A 20057-nucleotide genomic window follows, 5' to 3' on the forward strand; every position below is an offset into this window, starting at 1 on the left:
ACTCCCTCGACCGGAGACTTAGGGGACTCCTACCATATACCACTACACCTTGGTACTCAGAAATTTCGTGACTACCCAGTGCCTTGGATTTTTCAAGTCCCTAACCGAGAAGTTTTCCTCACTCAAGAAATTAAGGGAGCATTACTTCAACCCACAGGGTCCACCCACGAAGTTTCAACATGCAAACTTCAACAAAATAAAAAATTCAAAGAACTTAGTGAATGATACCTTAGTGTATTTAACACAACACGTTGAATGAAGTAAAGCTTATTTATTGATATCATCGATAAATTACAAATACATGCATACACATGAATCAAAACAAACAAACAGGAGGGTGCCTTCACAAAGGCTGCTCAGGAGAAGTCTCAACACTCGGTAAAGCCTCAGAAATAGGAGGCACCGGAGGGTGATTATTTGGAGCCTCAGTACTGGGCAGAACCCCAGAAAGAGGAGGCACCAGAGGTTGATCATTTGGAGCTTCAGTATGTGGTACAGCCCCAGAGGACGAAGGCAATAATTGCCTTTCGAACAAACTCACAAACCTCTGATGATCATTTAAAATCTGACCTTCGGATTCCTATAACTGGTCAAGCTTTCTCTTCATGGTTGTAGTATAGCTATGTGCGAGCATGTGCAACTGTCTATTCTCGTGCTTAAGCCATCTGATCTCCTATTTGAGACTTATCACTTCAGCCGCCAATGATTCAACTTGGCGAGTTCGAGCAAATAAGTGTTAGGCCATATTAGACATAGAACTTGCACACTGAACACTGAAAGCCAAAGAATCTTTAACAGCCAACTCATCGGATCGTTTGGAAAGTAGTCTGTTGTCTTTGGGAGTGAGAAGATTCTTGGCCACTACCGCAGCGGCCATATCATTCTTCATCACAGAGTCCCCAATAGTAAGGGGACCAGTAGGAGATAAGAATGATGGGCGCCATATGTTATCCTGAGGAGACAAGGCTACCTCTCCTACATCATTCAAGTCCAAACGACGGTCGGACGGGCCAAACATTCTCAAAAAAGATGAAGAAAAAAATGAAGTACAGTAAGTCTCAGAAGTACGAAGATAAAGGAAAAATTCCTACAAGCAATAACTTTCAGAATGGATTCCTTGAACTTAACTGGTGCTCCTATAAAAGAAAGAGTCAGACCTTCAATAGGGCTGCTTGTTCAAAAATCGAAGAGGCACCACTCTCCAAATTTCGAGAAGCGGATTTCCTGGGTTAAAATTTATTAGCAATCTCCACACGCGACATCAGTTCCTCGAATACCAATGACAACTTTGCCAAATAACTCTGACAAAGTTAAGACATGTCAATGTTGAAGACCCAGTTACCCTACTATTACCCATAAGAATAAAGGAATAGCATTACTGCTTGATTATTGGAAAATCCTTATATGTGTCAACCTCTGTGCTCCGTGGCAAAGCAGACTTGGAAAAATGCCCAACCTTTCTTCACCTCTGAGAAAACACTTCCAACAAGATTGCTTGCCCAGAAATTGAAGAGGCACTGTTCTCCGAATCTCGAGAACTATATCCCCAACAAGATTGCCTACTCAGAAATCGAAGAGGCACCGTTCCCCGAACTTCGAGAAGTCGGATTTCATTGAATAAAATTTTTCCACAATCCTCACACGCAACATCAGCTTTCTGGATACCACATACCACTTTTTCAAAGTGCTCTGACAAAGTTAAAACACGTGAACCTTGCAGCGACCACTACATTGCTTTGACCGAGAAGGGTAAAGGAACAGCATTACCACTCGCTGTTGGGACAATTCTTATATATGTCGATCTCCATCCTCCACAGCCAGGCAGACCTACCAAATTAAAAAAAAATGCTCAACCCTTCCTCACATCCGAAATGGCACTCCCAATCTAGCCTCTCGAAATACTCCGTTTTCTTCTCCTTCGATAATACTCATGCCAACCAGCCACATCAGAGCAAGAATATCTCATATCATCAGGGTTGAAAGCAAGAATATCCCACATTATGCCTTTTCCCTGTCTTTTCCTTTGCCCTTGCTTTTACCTGCAGGACAAGGAGAAAGAATGCAATCAGTCGGAACATGAAATCAAACTTCCGATCTAGAACTGATTGCCCGGAACCTTTGCCTGGTCGCTTGCCTAGCATTGCTCTCGAGTACTCATCCTCAACTGTTGTCAAGGTCATGAATTCCTTCGGCACATACCTCAGAACAGTTGGTACGATATTGGCTCTTTACACTGAAACAGCCAAGCATGGATGAGTCACTGAGAAGTAGTGCTTTGAAGGACCATTTAAATGCAAAGGTTGCGCACCATTTCTGCTATACAAAATATTGAAGCAGAAGGTTCAACAGCAAGCTAGAACAGATCACTATAGCACGACGCCCTTTCTTATGGAACTGCACAATCCAGACGAAAGAGTCTAAGTCAAATCCAAGCTCGGCATCATTGCTCTAATTGAAGAGATCAAGAAGCCTCAACAACCTTTTGCTAGCACCGTCGTCGAAGAACAAAGCTTCGCCATACCACATCTACTACTTTGTTAAACAGCAAAAGTATCCCATATCATCAGGATCGAACATACTCCAGGTCTGACGGACTTGTTTTGACCCTTAAGTTCTGGAGTCGGCTCGCTCCTTTGGAGGAAACCAAAAAACCCTCCAGCCCAGTTCAAGAATACACCTGTGGAAAGTCAAGTGCAACAAAGCACGTGCCGATTCGTCCGTCTTCTCCAAAAACAAGAGTACCTCATATCATCTATTCTTTCTGTTTCTTCTCTTTATCCTTATTACTGAATGAGAGACAAGGAGAATGAGTACAATCAACCGGAACCCAAAATCAACCTACCGGTCTGAGACTGATTGCTTGGAACCTTGATTGCTTACCTTGTCTGTCACCTCATTCGGCAGATCTCCTCGCCTAGAGACTTGGGGGACTCCTACTATATGGTTTGTATCGCACTTGACCAAACCCGAAACTACAAGTAAGCTTCAAATGAAAATGATACATTACCTTGTGCGTCAACGCCAACCAAAGATACCACTCCTGGATGAAGGAAAAGTACTTCCAAGAGAAGATGCCACATCTACTTACAGGACATAGAAGGCAAGTGAAGGTGACACCACACTTCGGTACTTGGAAGTTTCGTGATTACTTAATGGCTTGGATCTTGCAAGTCCTCAACCAAGGAGTTTCCCTCACTCGGGAACTTAGGGGAGCACTATTTGTACCATACTTGACCAATCCCGAAACTACTAAGCACCGGTCAACAGCATACCGTCAAGGACCCACAAGACTTTTCTTCCAACTAGAAGGCCAATCACAACACGACACATGTCGATATCAGAGGCCAATCATAGCGCAACACGTGTCAATATCAAATGCCAATCACAACACGACACGTGTCAATGTCAGAACAAATCTAAAAACTCTCTTCTATAAAAGGGGATCATTCTCCCACAATAATCCCTAATGTCATTTGTACTAAACTATTCACTACAACTCATTAAAAGAGAGCTTGAACCTACGTATTTGTGTAAACCCTTCACAACTAATGAGAACTCCTCTACTCCGTGGACGTAGCCAATCTGGATGAACCACGTACATCTTGTGTTATTTGCTTCCCTGTCTCTATTCATTTACATACTTATCCACACTAATGACCAGAGCAACCTAGCGAAGGTCACAAACTTGACACTTTCTGTTGTACCAAAGTCCTCGCCGATTTTGTGCATCAACAAGTTGTATGTTCTGAACACGTTCCTTAAATGCATATTCATTATATTTTAAATTTATAAGTCTTATTTTATTTCTTGTTCTCAGCATTTGCATTCAATAAATGGCTTTCGTCATCCTCGGGTGTCGGCCAGCATGTGACCATTCCGATGTCCCACGGACATCGGGATCGGAGTGTGTCAAGACCTGCTTGACCACTCGCCTCATTCTAATAAGTTTTGAGGTGAAACTTCAACTTACAGCACGTACGTTATATTATGTGTAACCGAAGGGTCCAGAGGGCCAAATGGCCAACCGACCGGCCTAACCGAGCCAACCGACCGACCTCGAGCCGGGGCCACATTCAAAACTCAATGGCTAGCTAACATTAGCGTGACACCAGCTAGCAACGACTAATTGGCATCATGCTGACGTCAATTACCGTTGGTTTTGATTTTTTTTTTTTCTGCCAAAATTTAAAAAAAGAAAATTAAAATTTCTCATTTTTTCTTATAAATACCTAAGCCATTCCTACACCATTTCAATTCTCATATTTTCTTACCTCTTCCAATAATCTTTCCTTCAATTTTTTCAATAATTTTCAAATGGCCTCATCTGCAATGAAAGGTAGGGCTTGGACCCGAAAAGAAGATGAAGCTCTTTGCAGGGCTTATAAATAGGTCTCAGAAGATAGTGTGAGGGAGAGTTCTCAAACAAGTGAAGGTATTTGGACTTGTGTGTCCAAAAAATACTATGAGTTCTACGAAGGCACCACTCCACCGAATACCCGAAACCACGAGAGTTGTTCTTCAAGATGGAAGAAACATCTTCATCCAAGTTTGAATAAATTGCATCAAGCACTGTTAGCAGCCGCAAGTAGACATGAAAACGGCGCCAATTACTACGACGAAGTAAGTGTTTTCACAATTTATTTTAAATATTTAATTATATTACATTTAATTTCATAAATTAATTCCCTTTAATTTTTGTAATTATATTTTCTAGGTACGCCAAGTGGAGGAATTGTATATGGAAGGCAACTCGAAACCCTTTCAGCATCACGATTGTTGGGAAATTTGTAAAGAGTGTGTTATTTGAAGATCCACCTCAACATGGAGTATGTCCTACACCAGTGTTTGGAACTGCATTCTCAGCTACAGATGGGGATGAAGATGGATCTCTTACCATTCAAGAAACGAGGGTAGAAAATCCGTCTTCGGGTGAAGGTTCCATACCTAGGGCTATGGGACAAAACAAAGCCTAAAAATTGAAGGAAAAGGGTAAGGCAAAGGAAGATATCGCCTTTCAACAGGAAATGGCAGCCTCTTTGCGATTGATGGCGGAGCAAAATTCCATTGTCGTGGAAGAAAGGAACTGTAGGCATGACGAATAAGCCAAACAAATACAAGAAAAGATAGACGATAGGAATATGCTAAGGGACACTTCGGGTTACAGTCCATTGAGTAAGACATATTTTGACAGGAAAATGAGGGACATTATGACCCGACGACAGTTGTTTACCTCCGACTATACTCCTACAATGGCGGATGATGAAGATAATAATGATTTTAGATATTAAATTTAAGTTGTTGTAGTTTTTAAATTTAAGTTGTTGTAGTTTTTAAATTGAAGTTGTAGTTTTTAAATTTAATTTATAGTTTTTAAATTTAATTTATAGTTTTTAAATTTAAGTTGCTGTAGTTTTTAAATTTAAATAATAAATTATGTTTGGCCCTTTGACCCTCAGTTAGAGACGGTTTTTTGCAACAGAGCTATGTTTGGCTCTATGGCCCTCGGTTGGAGATGGTAAGAAATATGACACTACACTGTTCATTAAAATATTAATTTCTTGGAGGGCCAGAGGGCTAAAATGAGCCATCTGGCCTCATTCGGTTGGAGATGGTCTATTGAAGATTACGAAAAAATAAAAAACAAAGTTGTATGTATTGTGAGTTAACTTGTGCATTTTGTTTAACAGGGGATTGTTTAAAATTGGCACATAAATTTCTGTAAAATTGTAGATTCTGCTGGACAAAAAAATTGCTGAGATTAATTGGTAGAGAAACACAAGTTTCACTAGTAACTGAACCCATGGCACAAAAGTTACACTAACACACTTATAAAACTTACATAAAGATCCTATACCACAGTGTATCCAAACAGTCTCTCTATTTGAGTCGCAAAGAAATGAAGCCACCAAAAGACGTACAGCCTGCGGTAGATGACATTATTAACACAACAGACTGTAGCAATTCGTGTTGATTATAGCAATTGTATTTTATTAGCACTATATTAGAGATTTTATTTGTTTCTTTGTATAGTTGATTTACTTGTATAGTACTCCTTGTAAACCTATATATACTCCATTCAAAGAGGAATAAAGAAATACAATTTGCCCATATACAATTTGACTTGGTATCAGAGAATTAAAATTCCGATGACCTTGAGTGCCCACCAAAACCAAAATACCCCTACCCGTTAGAAACCCTAACCTTGTTGTAAAAATTTTTATGTGTTCGTGTCTTGCCAAATTAAATTTGGGTGTGTTAGTTGTTTCCGCAGTAATTTGTTGTGTGTGTTCTACAACCATGGCTGGTGATGAAGATGTCAAACCCAACTCCGGTTCATCCGGTACCAAGGATGAACAACCCTATCATGATTACTCTACTCCTATTGCACAAGAAAAATTGGATGGTTTCAACTATGTCTCTTGGTCTCGTAATGCTCTTCTTACGATAACTGGACGACGTATGGTGTGTTGTGCTAGGATAGCACCAAACCAATTGGAATAGGAAATATATCAAATGAAATGCAAGAACAGAATATAAAAGGCACTAAGATTTTAACAAGGTTCCTCAACAGTCAGTGTAACTAGAGTACGTCCTCGGAGCAATAGGAGCTCACCCAATAATCTACTATCAACCAAATGGGAGTTTACAAAGTATTGGCAATCTCACAACCCAAAACCCCAATACACCCAATAATTCTCACTCACCAAAGAAACAAATAGATAAGGAAATATAGTGAATAATTTCCTCTCTATACAAAGCTCAAAGCTAATACACAGATACAACTTTGATTGAGTGAGTACTAACAAAGAAAGAAAATCACCTTTCTTTCTTCTCTTCAAATGGGGGTTGCGGCACCTTTTTTTCCTTCTTTTCTACTGTTGTGAAACAAAGGCAGCTGCTGCTGCCAATTAAAACCCTAGCCACACCCGTGGCTTTTCACATGAGCCAAAAAAGAAAGGTCCTTTAAATGGGCTGCTGGGCTTACAAATAAAGGCCCACTATTTGGCCATATATTCAATGATCGCCACCTTGGCCAAATTCCTAAAAGCGCTATGACGAGCCAAACCAACATAATCAATAATCAACACAAAACCACTCCCAAATACTAGCAATAGTACAACTCATGCCAAGCCAAATGCTCCAAAACTCCTACTGCTTAACGCCTTCTTTATATAGGCAAATTGTGAGCCAAGTTCAAGCAATGAACAAACTTGGCTACACCAACAACTTTCGTCAACATATCAGCGGGATTGTCTTTAGTTGGAATCTTCGGAGAATGATCTCCCCTTAACCAACAACTTCTCGAACAAAGTGATAACGCACATCTATGTGCTTGGTCCTCGCATGATGAACTTGATACTTAGCCAAATAAATGGCACTCTGATTATCACTATGCAACTCTACCTGTTTCTGATCAACCCCTAAATCTTTAATAAGTCCATGTATCCAAATGGCCTCCTTTATAGCTTCGGCAATAGCCATATATTCAGCCTCTGTAGTGGACAAGGTAACAGAAGACTGCAAAATGGACCTCAAACAAACTAGCCCTTTAGTCATAGTAAACACATAGCCTGTAGTAGACTTCCTTTTATCCAAATCACCTGCATAATCTAAATCAACATAACCAAATGCAAAGTGACCAATACTAGAGTCATCTCTCTCAAAGCATAAACCAATATCTCAAGTACCATGGAGATACCTTAATATCCCCTTAGCATCATGCCAATGCTCTTTACTAGGATTATGCATATATCGACTCACCATACCAACTGCATAAGCAATATCCGGTCTAGAGCATACCATTGCGTACATCAAACTACCAACCAAATTTGCATATGGTATATTTTTCATTTGCAACTTCTCCTTATCAGTTTTAGGACATTGTAGAGAACTCAATTTAAATTGAGGAGCCATAGGGGTACTAACTAGTTTAGTTGAATCATGAACTCCAAACTTCCAAATCAACTTCTTAAGGTATTGTCTTTGATTCAAGCATACCAAACCCTTCTCTCTATCTCTAATGATCTCCATGCCAAGGATCTTCTTCGCTTCACCAAGATCCTTCATCTCGAACTCGTTCTTCATTTGTTTCTTCAATTTCTCAATCTCTTCAACATTCTTTGAGGCAATCAACATATCATCAACATATATCAACAAATAAACAAAAGACCCATCTTGAAACTTCTTGAAGTACACACAATGATCATATTGACTTCTAGAATAATTTTGGCCTCTCATAAATTTATCAAACCTTAAGTATCATTGTCTTGGAGATTGCTTCAAGCCATAAAATGATTTCTTCAACTTGCAAAACAAATTCTCTTTCCCTTTCACTTTATACCCATCCGGTTGACACATATAGATCTCTTCATTCAAATCACCATGTAGGAAAGCCGTCTCCACATCGAGTTACACAAGCTCAGGATCATATTGTGCAACAAGAGCTAACATAATATGAATTGAGGTTCACAACCGGAGAAAAGCTTTCATTGTAGTCAATGCCCTCCTCATATCCTTTAGCAATTAATCTTGCTTTGAATCTCACATTGCTTTTCTCATCAACACCTTCCTTCTTGGCATACACCCATTTGCAATCGATAGCTTTCTTACCCCTTAGGCAATTTAGCTAACTCTCAAGTCTTGTTCTTCAAGAGAGAATTCATCTCATCACCCATGGCATTGCACCACTTCTCATTTTCTTTACTCTTAATAGCTTCCTCAAAATTGGATGGAATCTCATCAGTGATAATAGGAAGAGCAAAAGAAACATAATCACTATACCGAGCTGGCTTGGTAATATTTCTCTTTCCTCTGTTCTTGGCAATAGACTCGTGAGGTGAAACTTGCTCTTCATCTTGAAAAGAGTCTTCAACTTCAACTTCTTCAACATCTTCATGGTCTCCCACTTCTTCACTTGTACTGGCTTCGACATCAGCGGAATAGGATTTGAAGTACTAGAGGCAACTTTTTTCAAGCTCCACCTGTTGGACATCTTTTACATTCTTCTCAGAGTCTTTGAACATACTTTCTTCATCAAATGTCACATCTCTACTGATTACAAGTTTCTTCATCTCTAGGCACCACAACCTGTAACGTACTAAAACCAATAAAGATAGCCTTTTTGGCTCTATGATCAAGTTTATTTTCAGTTACATGAAAATAAGCAGGTGAACCAAAAATACGGGGATAGTCATAATCAGAAGAAGGTTTTCCAGTCCATACCTCCATTAGTGTCTTACCCTAAACAACATCTGAGGGTAACCAGTTAATGATGTGACATGCATAAGTAACTGCCTCTGCCTAAAATGACTTGCTCAAACCCGACTGAGACAACATACATCTAACCTTCTCAAGCAAGGTTCGATTTAATTTTTCTGCAACTCCATTTTGTTGTGGAGTTCCCCAAACACTGAAATGCCTCACAATTCCTTCCTCTTTGCAAACTTTAAAGAAATGGTTGGATGTGTATTCACCACCATTCAAAATCTCAAAATCTTAATCTTTCTCACAGTCTAGTTCTCAACCATTTTCTTCCAACTCAAGAAAATGCTCAACACCTCACTCTTGTGCTTCGTAGTGTAGAGCTAAGACCTTCTTAAACAATCACCAACAAAGGTCATAAACCAATGTCTACCACTCAAAGAAGGAGTTTTTGTAGAACCCCAAACATCCGAATGCATATAATCAAGAATGCCCTTCATCTGATGTATTGCAGTACCAAACTTCACTCTAATTTGCTTCCCCAAGACACAATGCTCGTAGAAATCAAGCTTACAAGTTATGGCACATTTTAGAAGACCTTGTTTCACAAGCCCTTGTAAAGCTCTCTCACCGGCATGGCCTAATCTCACATGCCACAGTCTAGTAGTATCTGAATCAGATGTGTCCATATTTTCTAAGACTACAGACAAATGACCATATCGATGAGCGTTCATCACAACAAGTGCACCATAAATAACTTTCAATGTCTGCCCATCTGAATGAAACCTGAAGCCCTTGGATTTTAAAGTGCCCAAAGAAATAAGATTTTTCTTCAAATTCGGTACATACCGAACACCTGTCAACTCTTTAACCATACCATCATGCAACTTCAAACGAACTATACTGATCCTTTTTGTTCTGCAAGGATTGTCATCTCCCATGAAAACACCACCATCATCAAACTCTTTTAAGCTTGAAAACCAATCCTTGTGAGGTGTCAAATGATGAGTACAACCCGTATCCAATACCCACTTAGTAGCACAATCAAATAATGAAGAAACGGTTAAAGCAAAATCAGAAAAATCATTTTCAAGCTCAGCAACATTAGCTTCAGAACTCACTTTGCCTTTGGTCTTCAACCTAGGACAATCTTTCTTCCAATGGAATTATGACAAAAAGCACATTCATCCCTTTCCAAACTTTTTCTACCTTTAGAAGTTCCTCTAGGTCGAGAAAGTGATTTTTTCTTACTAGAGAATGATCTCCTTTCTGATGATCTACCTATAACAAATAAAACTTCAGAGGTACTATCATGATTCTTATCTCTATGCCTCATTTCATAATTCATCAAGGCATTTGACACATCTTCAAATTTCACAATTTCTTTACCATGCATAATAGTTGTAACAAAATGCTCATAAGAGTCCGGCAAAGAATTCAACAATATTAAGGCCTTATCTTCATCCTTAATATCTTCATCTAAATTCATTAAATCAGCAATCAACTTATTAAAAGCATCAAGGTGTCTAATCATTTTTGTACCTTCTTTATATTGGAAGTGGTGGAGCTTTTTCTTCAAGTGTAGCCGATTCTCCGCAATCTTCGTCATGTACTTGTCTTCTAATTTTTGCCACAACACATTTGCCAATATCTCTCGCATCACAAAATATTTATGAGTTTTTGCAAGGCATAACCGAATTGTGGAGCAAGCCCACAAATTTAATTGCTCCCATTCCGACTAAGACATAGCTTCCGGCTTATCTCCCAAAACGGCAAGTAGATCTTGTTGAGCCAACACATCCTTGACCTCACATTGCCACATCCCAAAGTTGTTTGTGCCATCAAATTTTTCCACTACAAACTTCGCATTTTGCACCGTAGTTCTTGCAAACCCAGAGCTGCTTCCAAAAAGATTCTCATCTTGCCCGTCTGACATCTTCAGCAACTAGACGGTACCAAGAGCAACCAGTGCTCTGATACCAATTGTTGTGCTAGGATAGCACCAAACCAATTGGAACCAACTCAAGCTAACCCACAAGAAATATATCAAATGAAATGCAAGAACATAATATAAAAGACATCAAGATTTTAACGAGGTTCCTCAACAGTCAGTGCAACTGGAGTACGTCCTCGGAGTAGTAGGAGCTCACCCAATAATCCACTATCAACCAAATGGGAGTTTACAAAGTGTTGACAATCTCACAATCAAAAACCCTAATACACCCAATAATTTTCACTCACCAAAGAAACAAATAGATAAGGAAATATAGTGAATAATTTCCTCTCTATACAAAGCTCAAAGCTAATACACAAATACAACTTTAATTGAGTGAGTACTAACAAAGAAAGAAAATCACATTTCTTTCTTCTCTTCAAATGGGGGCTGCGGCACCCTTTTTTCTTCTTTTCTGCTGTTCTAAAACAAAGGCAGCTGCTGCTGCCAATTAAAACCCTAGCCACACCCGTGGCTTTTCACATGGGCCAAAAAAGAAAGGTCCTTTAAATGGGCTGCTGGGCTTACAAATAAAGGCCCACTACAATTTGGCCATATATTCAACATGGCGGGCATTCATCAATGGCAAAAAACATGCTCCTAAGGATGTTGATTCAAAGTCAATTATGCAATTGATGGCACTGGCGACATAGATGCAAAATCAATTAAGTTAGTCTAGTTTAGTTTATTCTAAGCAAGTCTAACTTAGTTCCTGAAACTAGTCTAGTCCGAGATAATCCGGAGCAACAAACGCACTACGTTCAGATAAAAAAGAATCATACATCAAATGCAGCAATTAAATTCGGGGGACTGGTTTTGAAAATATGATCAAATTTTATAAAGAATTTGGAAAGTATAGCATTTCTACAAATATTTGTTCCATTTGAAGCAAATTCAAACCCGAAGTATGGCCGAAGAAATGGAGAGATTTTTTCATATACCCGGAACACGAGTTAATACTCCATGTGTCATATTTTAAGTGGAAGCTAAGTTTTTTATTTTCAAATGTCCCTCAACTTGTATTATGACACTTGAAGTGCCGGTCCATGTTCGCAGTGCACAAGCCTATAGGTGCTGACAATATTTTTCGTTAGACTCCACCAAGGAATAATGTTGTATGCAACCGAATTTCAATGGTTAAGCTAAACAAGATCTGACTTCTCCAAGGAAGTTGATCAATTGTTGTCGATTAAATCCTGGCTGTCCCGATTTTGTTTCCAGTATCAAGACGCTTTTTGATTTCTTCCTAATATGAGTTGAATTCCGTATGTATCACATCACATCATGGTTGCACTTGTACACATTTTCCAGGAAAAGTTTTTCGGAAAATTTTCGTGACAGGCTAGATTATCTTCTGCAAACCCACACACTTAAGTAGATTGCAGATCAATCACGTTCGTAGCAAGTATGAAATTCAAACAAATTCTCAACCCCAGAATTTATATTAGTATGCCGGCAACACACTGCAGATCACATAGCAAATACGTACAAACGAGAGTGCGAACAAGTATTCTCACACAAAAATACTATTAGAGTTCGAGTTTGAACATATTTATAATCAGGCATTCAACTTTGTTCTTGCTTTGGCCTTTTGTTTTGCTTTGGCTCCCTAATGAAGACGTTGGTTAGCGCAGAGTCACAAACAAAAGAAGCCACCAAAAGACGCAAAGCCTGTAAGAAGAAACATAAACAAGAGTCATCAGCAATTTAAAGAATATATTGTCTGTGAAAATAAATCGCGTAAAGATTTCATCGACAATTATAATTTATAATTGATACCTGCTCTCTTCCCACATGCACGATTTTCTCTTCAATGTCAGTCGAAGGCACCTTCAATTCATTTAGGAGAGACAGGCCAAAGATTAGAGATATAGGTCTTATGATCAAATCGTCAGTTACTGTGAACATCGCCGGTCCTAAAAATCCTTGGCCTGTAACTCCTTTATCTTGATCTTGGTTGGATTTGGGACCCATGACTTTCATTGACTTGATAGAACTTTCAGCAGCACTTATACAAGAAGCGACAAGAGTTTTATCAGTAGACAGCTTGTAATTGTAGCTATCTGCATAATAAAATGTGGCCTCCTCAGTTCCTAAGAGATGGTTGTCAGAGCAACAACCGGGGGCAAGCTTGGGACTGAGTAGCATTTCTTTGTGGTTGTTCGATATGTAGCGATTGTCAAGATCTTGGAGACTCTTAAACAACTGACTAATGCATCCTTTTAATGAGCAATCACGCATTTTGTTTACAATGAAACCCAGTGGAATAGTTAGGAAACTGAGGAGTAAACTCACAAAATCCTCCCCTACTTCTGCATAACAAACCATCTTCTTGGATTTGCTCACTATAAGCTTGACAGAAATGTTTCCGTTTGGATTCGTTATGCCTTCTACAATTTCAGGTTCAAAATCTATTACTTGATTTTCATTGCTCAAATTCCATATTGGTTTATTCTTTAGCAGAGTTTCTGTCAGCGGTGTCTTTGATACTAATGAGCACACAAGCAATTTCAAAACCTAAAAGCAGAAGACAGATTAGAAAAACCACTGATCGATAAAGTTATTAAAAAATAAAAACAAAGGCGCATGTCAATACTTCAGTTACCTCATCAGATCCAACATTGAAAGTCACCTCCTCAGTCGTATTACCATTCATGACTCCAAGCTCTGAAAATACAGAAAGGCTTTTCACAGTTAAAGGAGGCATCAATTGTAAATCATCACTAATTATAAGTCTGGCTAGTCCTTTCACAAAGATGTCTCCGTCTTGAATCGCTGAAAGTTCTCTCCCATAATAGATATTTCCTCCACAACATTCACATCTAACGTCGTAGCTATAACTTAACCCAGGACATTCACTTCCGCAGATATAGTACCGTGTGGGCTCACCGTGGTCAATCTTCAGTTTGAGGTTCTTGCAATGAACTTCGGCCCCATTCGGGGGACATAACAACATATCTCTACATGCTTTAGACCGGAAATGCTTTACATCCATATTCTCAACACTTGCATACAAATTTTTCATACAACCTATTTCTAAAGGTACTGATTGCTTAGGTGCCAGCCTGATAATTGTTCCCATGGGGATTGTCAAGAAGCTCAAGACAACATCAATAAAAGCATTTTCTGACTCTATGAACATAATTTGGTTGCGCTCCTTGTCCACCAAGGCTTTCAAGCTAATGGTGTCCGCCGGTGTATTAGCCATGGATTGTTGAATAAGAAGAGTATCCAAGATAACTCTAATGATCCCAAGAAGAAGAAAATAGAGCACACACTTAAAGAAAGCTCACAAAACAAACTAATTAGCAAAGCTTTTCTTCTTTAGCTCTAGGCTTTGTTTTTCTTTGAATGATTTACAATGCTTGAGAACTTAGGTATTTATAGCAAACCAAATGATTAAACTAAGATTATTTATTACCACACAAAACACATTAATTGCACCTAATAATTTTTATTCAACCATACCTAACATTGCCTAACTTTCCTTGCCTAACTTTGACATTGATTTTCAACACTCCCCCTCAATGTCAGCTTTCATTCTTTGCACTGTGCTGAGCAGACAGCGAAAATTTTCGAGCTTGCCTGTACTTAAACTTTTTGTGAACAAGTCCGCAACTTGATCATTCGTCTTGACTTGTCTCATCTCAATCTCTTCTTGTAGAACCTTTTCTCTAATAAAGTGGTAGTGCACTTCCACATGTTTAGTTCTTGCATGAAAGACTGGATTTTCCGCCAAGCGAATGGCCGATTGGTTATCACAGTACAATGGTACTGGATAATCTATTGGTTGATGTAGATCACTCATCAACTGTACCAGCCATGCATTCTCTTGAGCTGCCATTGCTGCTGCTCTATACTCTGCTTCTGTGGTTGACAATGATACCGTCGGCTGTCTCTTGCTACACCAAGAGATGGTTCCAGAACCAAGCTTAAACACATACCCAGTTGTTGATCTCCTGGTGTCATGATCTCCTGCATAGTCAGCATCACAGTAACCAACTAACTTGCAGTCTTCATCTTTCTTGTACAAAAGACCATAGTCAATTGTACTCTTCACATATCTCAGTATTCGTCGAACTGCTTCCAAGTGAGGCTTCTTTGGATTTTGCATGTACCGACTCATCACACCAACTGCATAAGAAATGTCAGGTCGAGTCAAGGTTAAGTAGATCAGACTACCTACCAATTGTCGATACATCGTCGCATCTTCCAAATCTTTTCCTTCATGTGCACTCATTTTGACATTTGGCTCCATCGGCGTAGAGATCAGCTTGCATTCGAGCATTCCGAACCTCTTCAATAAATCTTTGGAATACTTCTGTTGACAGAGAAATATTCCTTCTTGTGTGCGATCAACCTCTAGACCAAGGAAGTGCTTGAGTTGGCCAAGTTCCTTCATCTGGAAACGGACTGATAAATTCTCCTTCGTCCGAAGAATTTCTGCCTCATCATCACCGGTTATGATCAAGTCATCCACATACACTAGCACGATAGCTAGCTTTCCTTCATTGGCTTTGACAAACAAGCTAGAATCTGCAGGTGTTACTGAATAACCACTTTGTGTTAGAAACTCTGCAATCTTACCGTACCACGCTCTTGGTGCTTGTTTCAAACCGTAGAGTGCTTTCCTTAACTTGCACACGTACTCAGGATGAGCTTCGCTTTTAAAGCCCATTGGCTGCATCATGTAGATCTCCCGATCTAGCTCTCCATGAAGAAAAACATTCTTTACATCCATCTGCCACAGATTCCAGTCTTTGTTGGCTGCAAGTGCAAGTAAGACTCGTACTGTTGTAAGCTTCGCCACTGGACTAAACGTTTCATCATAGTCTAGTCCGTACTGTTGAGAGAAACCACGAGCTACCAATCGTGCCTTGTACCTCTCGATTGACCCATCTGGACGACGCTTTATCTTGTAAACCCACTTGCAGGATATGGGTTTCACATCTCTTGACTTTGGCACGAGATCCCAAGTCTGATTTTGCTGAAGTGCATCAAGCTCTTCTTTCATAGCTGTCATCCACTCAGAACTCTGCGATGCTTCTTCGAACATCTCAGGTTCTGTTGCTTCTTCAATTATGGCTGCATTGGCGTATTTGGGATTTGGTCTCCGTGCTCTTGTTGACCTCCTTAGTTGTGATCGTGGAGTTGATACTTCCACTTCACTAGGTCTATCTTCTTCTGGTTGTTGATATATGTTAGCTTGGCAAGGGTTTTGGGGCACTGCTTGCTTAACATCATCACCATCAAGCAAATCTTCAGACTCATCAGGTCTCGACTGGATTCGAACAATTTGCTCCCCTATCTTTTGCTGCAACTTATCTTCTATCTCTCTTGAATCAGGCAACGCCTCCTTTTCTGAGCACCACCAAGAAGATGCTTCAGCATCCCATTCTTCATCCATAGCTAGATATGCTATGGCATTCCAATCATCTTCACTTTTCTTCTCTGAGTTGGCAACATTACTTTCTACTGGCTTTTTGAACCAACAATCATTCGCCATGTGGCCATTCTTTCGACAATTGTAACACTTGCCCTCAAATCTTTTATTATTCTGGGACTGACCACGGTTGCCGTGATACTTCGGAGCTCCCCCTGGCCGAGAACTCCCACCTCCTTGATGACCTTTTTCCTTGTCACCATTTCTTTTAGATCCACCACCAGCACGCTGCTTAAAGCTGCCCTTACTTGTGGTGTAGAGTGCTTCCTCCTCACCTTTTAACGAAACCCCTCCCATTTGCTTTGCCAAAGCTTCTTGATCGGCAAGCAAATTCTCGAACTCAACAAGTGATGGTTGGGTCGGCCATCCTTGTATAGCGGCAATGAACCCTCGATATTCGAGTCTCAAACCATGGATAATTATTCTCTTCATCCTGGTTTCCCCAATAGGAGCTGTTGGATCTAATTCTGAAATTTCGCGGCATATCGACTTCACCTTGTGAAAGTACTGGGCAATCGTCATGTCGCGTTGTACCATCGATAGCAGCTCATTCTCAAGAAGTTGCAATTTTGTATCGTTCCTCTTCGAAAAGAGTGTAACAAAAGTGTCCCATGCTTCCTTTGGCGTTTTGGCATCCCGAATGTGCTCCAACATTTCTTCTTCAATTGTGGTCTTTAAAGCAAACATCGCTTTGCCTGCTTTAATTTTCCACTTTCGCAAGACGCCGTTAGCATCTTCCGCTGCCGGTTGTGTAACTTCACTACCACCGACAACCTCCCACAAGTCTTGACCTTGAAGGTAAGACTCTATACACGTTGCCCACGTGTTATAGTTTTGGTTGTTGAGCTTCTTGATTCCTCCAACAACTTGAAGATCACCCATCGTATCGGCAAGACTTTGACTACACCGAACAAGCTTGAGTGACTACCGTGCAGAGTAATACACTACTCTCGACACAAAGAAGCTCCCTCTCAGGGTTTGTGATAACCCCAGCAATAATCTCAAGAAACCTTTTCTGATGTGGAAGATCAGTCAAAACTGCAACCACAGAGCATACTCGGAATTTCAAGAGACTTTACAACCAATGCTCTACCAAGAACGATCCCTGACCGACTTGGCTCTGATACCAATTGTTGAATAAGAAGAGTATCCAAGATAACTCTAATGATCCCAAGAAGAAGAAAATAGAGCACACACTTAAAGAAAGCTCACAAAACAAACTAATTAGCAAAGCTTTTCTTCTTTAGCTCTAGGCTTTGTTTTTCTTTGAATGATTTACAATGCTTGAGAACTTAGGTATTTATAGCAAACCAAATGATTAAACTAAGATTATTTATTACCACACAAAACACATTAATTGCACCTAATAATTTTTATTCAACCATACCTAACATTGCCTAACTTTCCTTGCCTAACTTTGACATTGATTTTCAACATGGATTGCAGCAGAAAATAATTTCAGCCTTGAAATTCACAAACCCATCAGAAAAACATAACTCATAAAATCCAAAATATAATTCACAAAGTAACATGAAAAACGAAAACAGGATATACTTGACCATTAAACTAGACTCCTAACTAAATCAAGCAGATTACTCATATCAAGCCAAACAGCTCAACATTACGAGTACATTTTGTAAGACTAAACTTATCGAAAACATAAGTTAAAAGATTAAGCTCATGAACCACAAATTTATACAAGCATTAAAATCACAATACAATAAACACAATAACAAACTAACCCGTGAAAGCAGTAGAAGAAGAAGCCAAATCAGACTTCTAAACAGTGCACCTTCTCCTCTCTTGCAAAACCAAAAGTACTCAAACTAACCATAGGTCTTAGTTCAATATTGAGCGTATATTTTGTGAGAGCAGTGGCCACTATTTATTATAGATTAATCCTAATAATTCTCCTATTAGAAACACCATAGGATACCAACTATGAATCCAAATCATATCTGAATTACAATCCTACAAGAATTAGGATAGTTTTAAGCTTTCTAGCAAGACTTTTCTATATCAATTGAAACACTACAACCGGCTATAATATTTAGTTTCATACTCATATTCTAACACATTTAACAAAAAAAACATGGAATTTGAAGTTTGAACCTGTTCGTATAAATCTTCTGAGTCGTAGTAATGGATGAAGGTGATGAAAACACAAAGACTTGAGAGAAAGGGTCAGCTGAAGGTGAAATAGTATGAGTGATGAGATGGAACGTATAACAAAAATAATACGATCTCTAGAAGCAGTTATGGAAGAGACAGTATAACAATTAAGTTTTAGGTCAGTATTAACATAATTCATATCAAGCAGATTGAACCCGTCCAGACAGATCAACATTGCAAGTACAATTAAAATTTAAAAACATGGAATTCAAATATCTTTACCTTTTTGTGTAAAACTGCGAAGCTGAAGTAATGGGGGAAGGTAATGAGAAGACGAAGACTTATAAAACAGGCTCAGCTTAAAGTCATACACAAATGGGAGACGGTTGCAAGGAGGTGCATATGTTATGGCCCAGCATTTTGGCTTTTGCTTTTGAAAAGCTAATGAGGTGTTAATAGCATCTCTAAATGAAGATATCCAAGACAAAAACTTGTACGGAAGTTTTATGGTGATACAAGTGAAGAAAGGTTGTACGAATTGGGTGACATGGAGCACGTGTCGTGTGGCCGTTGGGCATCAAACATGAACCAACCTGCTTTAATACTGCAAACAAGTTGAGGCTCCACTATAAAACCAATTGGCAATATAGGGAGTAGCCCAACCTGCCATTGCAAGGTTTCTTCTTTCACCGATGTGAGACTCTTCAACCTTCACATTTTCACAACTTCTATGTTGCGTTACTAATCAATGTGCTATAAGTGAGTGAATTGGTAACAAAACGTGACAATGTGATGGTACCAGTGAAAATTACTCGGCATCATTGTATATTTTCACTGACTGCGCCTCTAATCAGTGTGGTCCGTGGCTGCTACTGTTAAAAAACCTGTGTAGAATAGAACAAGGACTCGGCTTCTCCGCTATTGATCTCACACTCACACGGATGAAAATGCAAAAAGTCCTCGCGTTTTCATCACTGTGAGATTGTTGGCATCACTGATGCTCAATTCTAAAAAGGCAGTATTATCTCAGTGACGAACTTACAGAAGGGTGCATCACGGTGACCTTATTAAACAACAGCCTAATGAGATCGATCAAACAATGAATAATACAATCCGTACGATCAGTTTATATAAACAGAAGAAATGTCACCATCATGCATTAAGATAACCAAGCTTTAGCTTTTGAAAAGAAGTGAGGATCACTTTGAGTGGGGGTGCATATAGAGGGCCGCCATCTTTAGCTTTTGAAAAGAAGTATTCATTACTTTACTTAGCTAGGAAGAAATTTATGGTTTCATTGTACCTACA

The 20057-nt window shown here is 39.4% G+C and overlaps 1 protein-coding gene and 1 pseudogene across 2 annotated transcripts; both read right to left on the reverse strand.

The window, feature by feature from the left end:
* Nucleotides 1-343: 343 nt before the first annotated feature.
* LOC148692746 (uncharacterized) lies at nucleotides 344-1018 on the reverse strand (annotated as a pseudogene).
* An 11589-nt stretch (nucleotides 1019-12607) lies between these two features.
* LOC137743537 (uncharacterized) lies at nucleotides 12608-19850 on the reverse strand. Of its 2 annotated transcripts, XM_088679270.1 has the most exons (7): nucleotides 19792-19850; nucleotides 19032-19633; nucleotides 18750-18825; nucleotides 18376-18439; nucleotides 13800-14436; nucleotides 12974-13711; nucleotides 12608-12865 (listed from the first exon to the last, which is right to left on the reverse strand). In XM_088679270.1, the coding sequence occupies exons 5-7, from the start codon at nucleotides 14400-14402 to the stop codon at nucleotides 12761-12763; spliced, it is 1446 nt and encodes a 481-aa protein (XP_088535396.1). In that variant the 5' UTR covers nucleotides 14403-14436; nucleotides 18376-18439; nucleotides 18750-18825; nucleotides 19032-19633; nucleotides 19792-19850; the 3' UTR covers nucleotides 12608-12760. The 2 variants fall into 2 exon arrangements, with proteins under 2 accessions (XP_088535396.1, XP_088535397.1); XM_088679271.1 differs by lacking the exon at nucleotides 18376-18439.
* Nucleotides 19851-20057: the final 207 nt, after the last annotated feature.

The sequence above is a fragment of the Pyrus communis genome, chromosome 11 (genome assembly GCF_041283825.1).
Source record: "Pyrus communis isolate YQ-2024b chromosome 11, ASM4128382v1, whole genome shotgun sequence".
Lineage (NCBI taxonomy): Eukaryota > Viridiplantae > Streptophyta > Magnoliopsida > Rosales > Rosaceae > Pyrus > Pyrus communis.

What these genes read in the sequence shown, in the direction of transcription:
- LOC137743537 (XM_088679271.1), bottom strand. Translation starts at nt 14,402, where the DNA reads ATGGCTAATACACCGGCGGACACCATTAGCTTGAAAGCCTTGGTGGAC. An exon ending in TCAATGTTGGATCTGATGAG is followed by an intron (nt 13,712 to 13,799) that starts GTAACTGAAGTA and finishes TTCTGCTTTTAG; the next exon opens with GTTTTGAAATTGCTTGTGTG. An exon ending in TGCATGTGGGAAGAGAGCAG is followed by an intron (nt 12,866 to 12,973) that starts GTATCAATTATA and finishes TTCTTCTTACAG; the next exon opens with GCTTTGCGTCTTTTGGTGGC.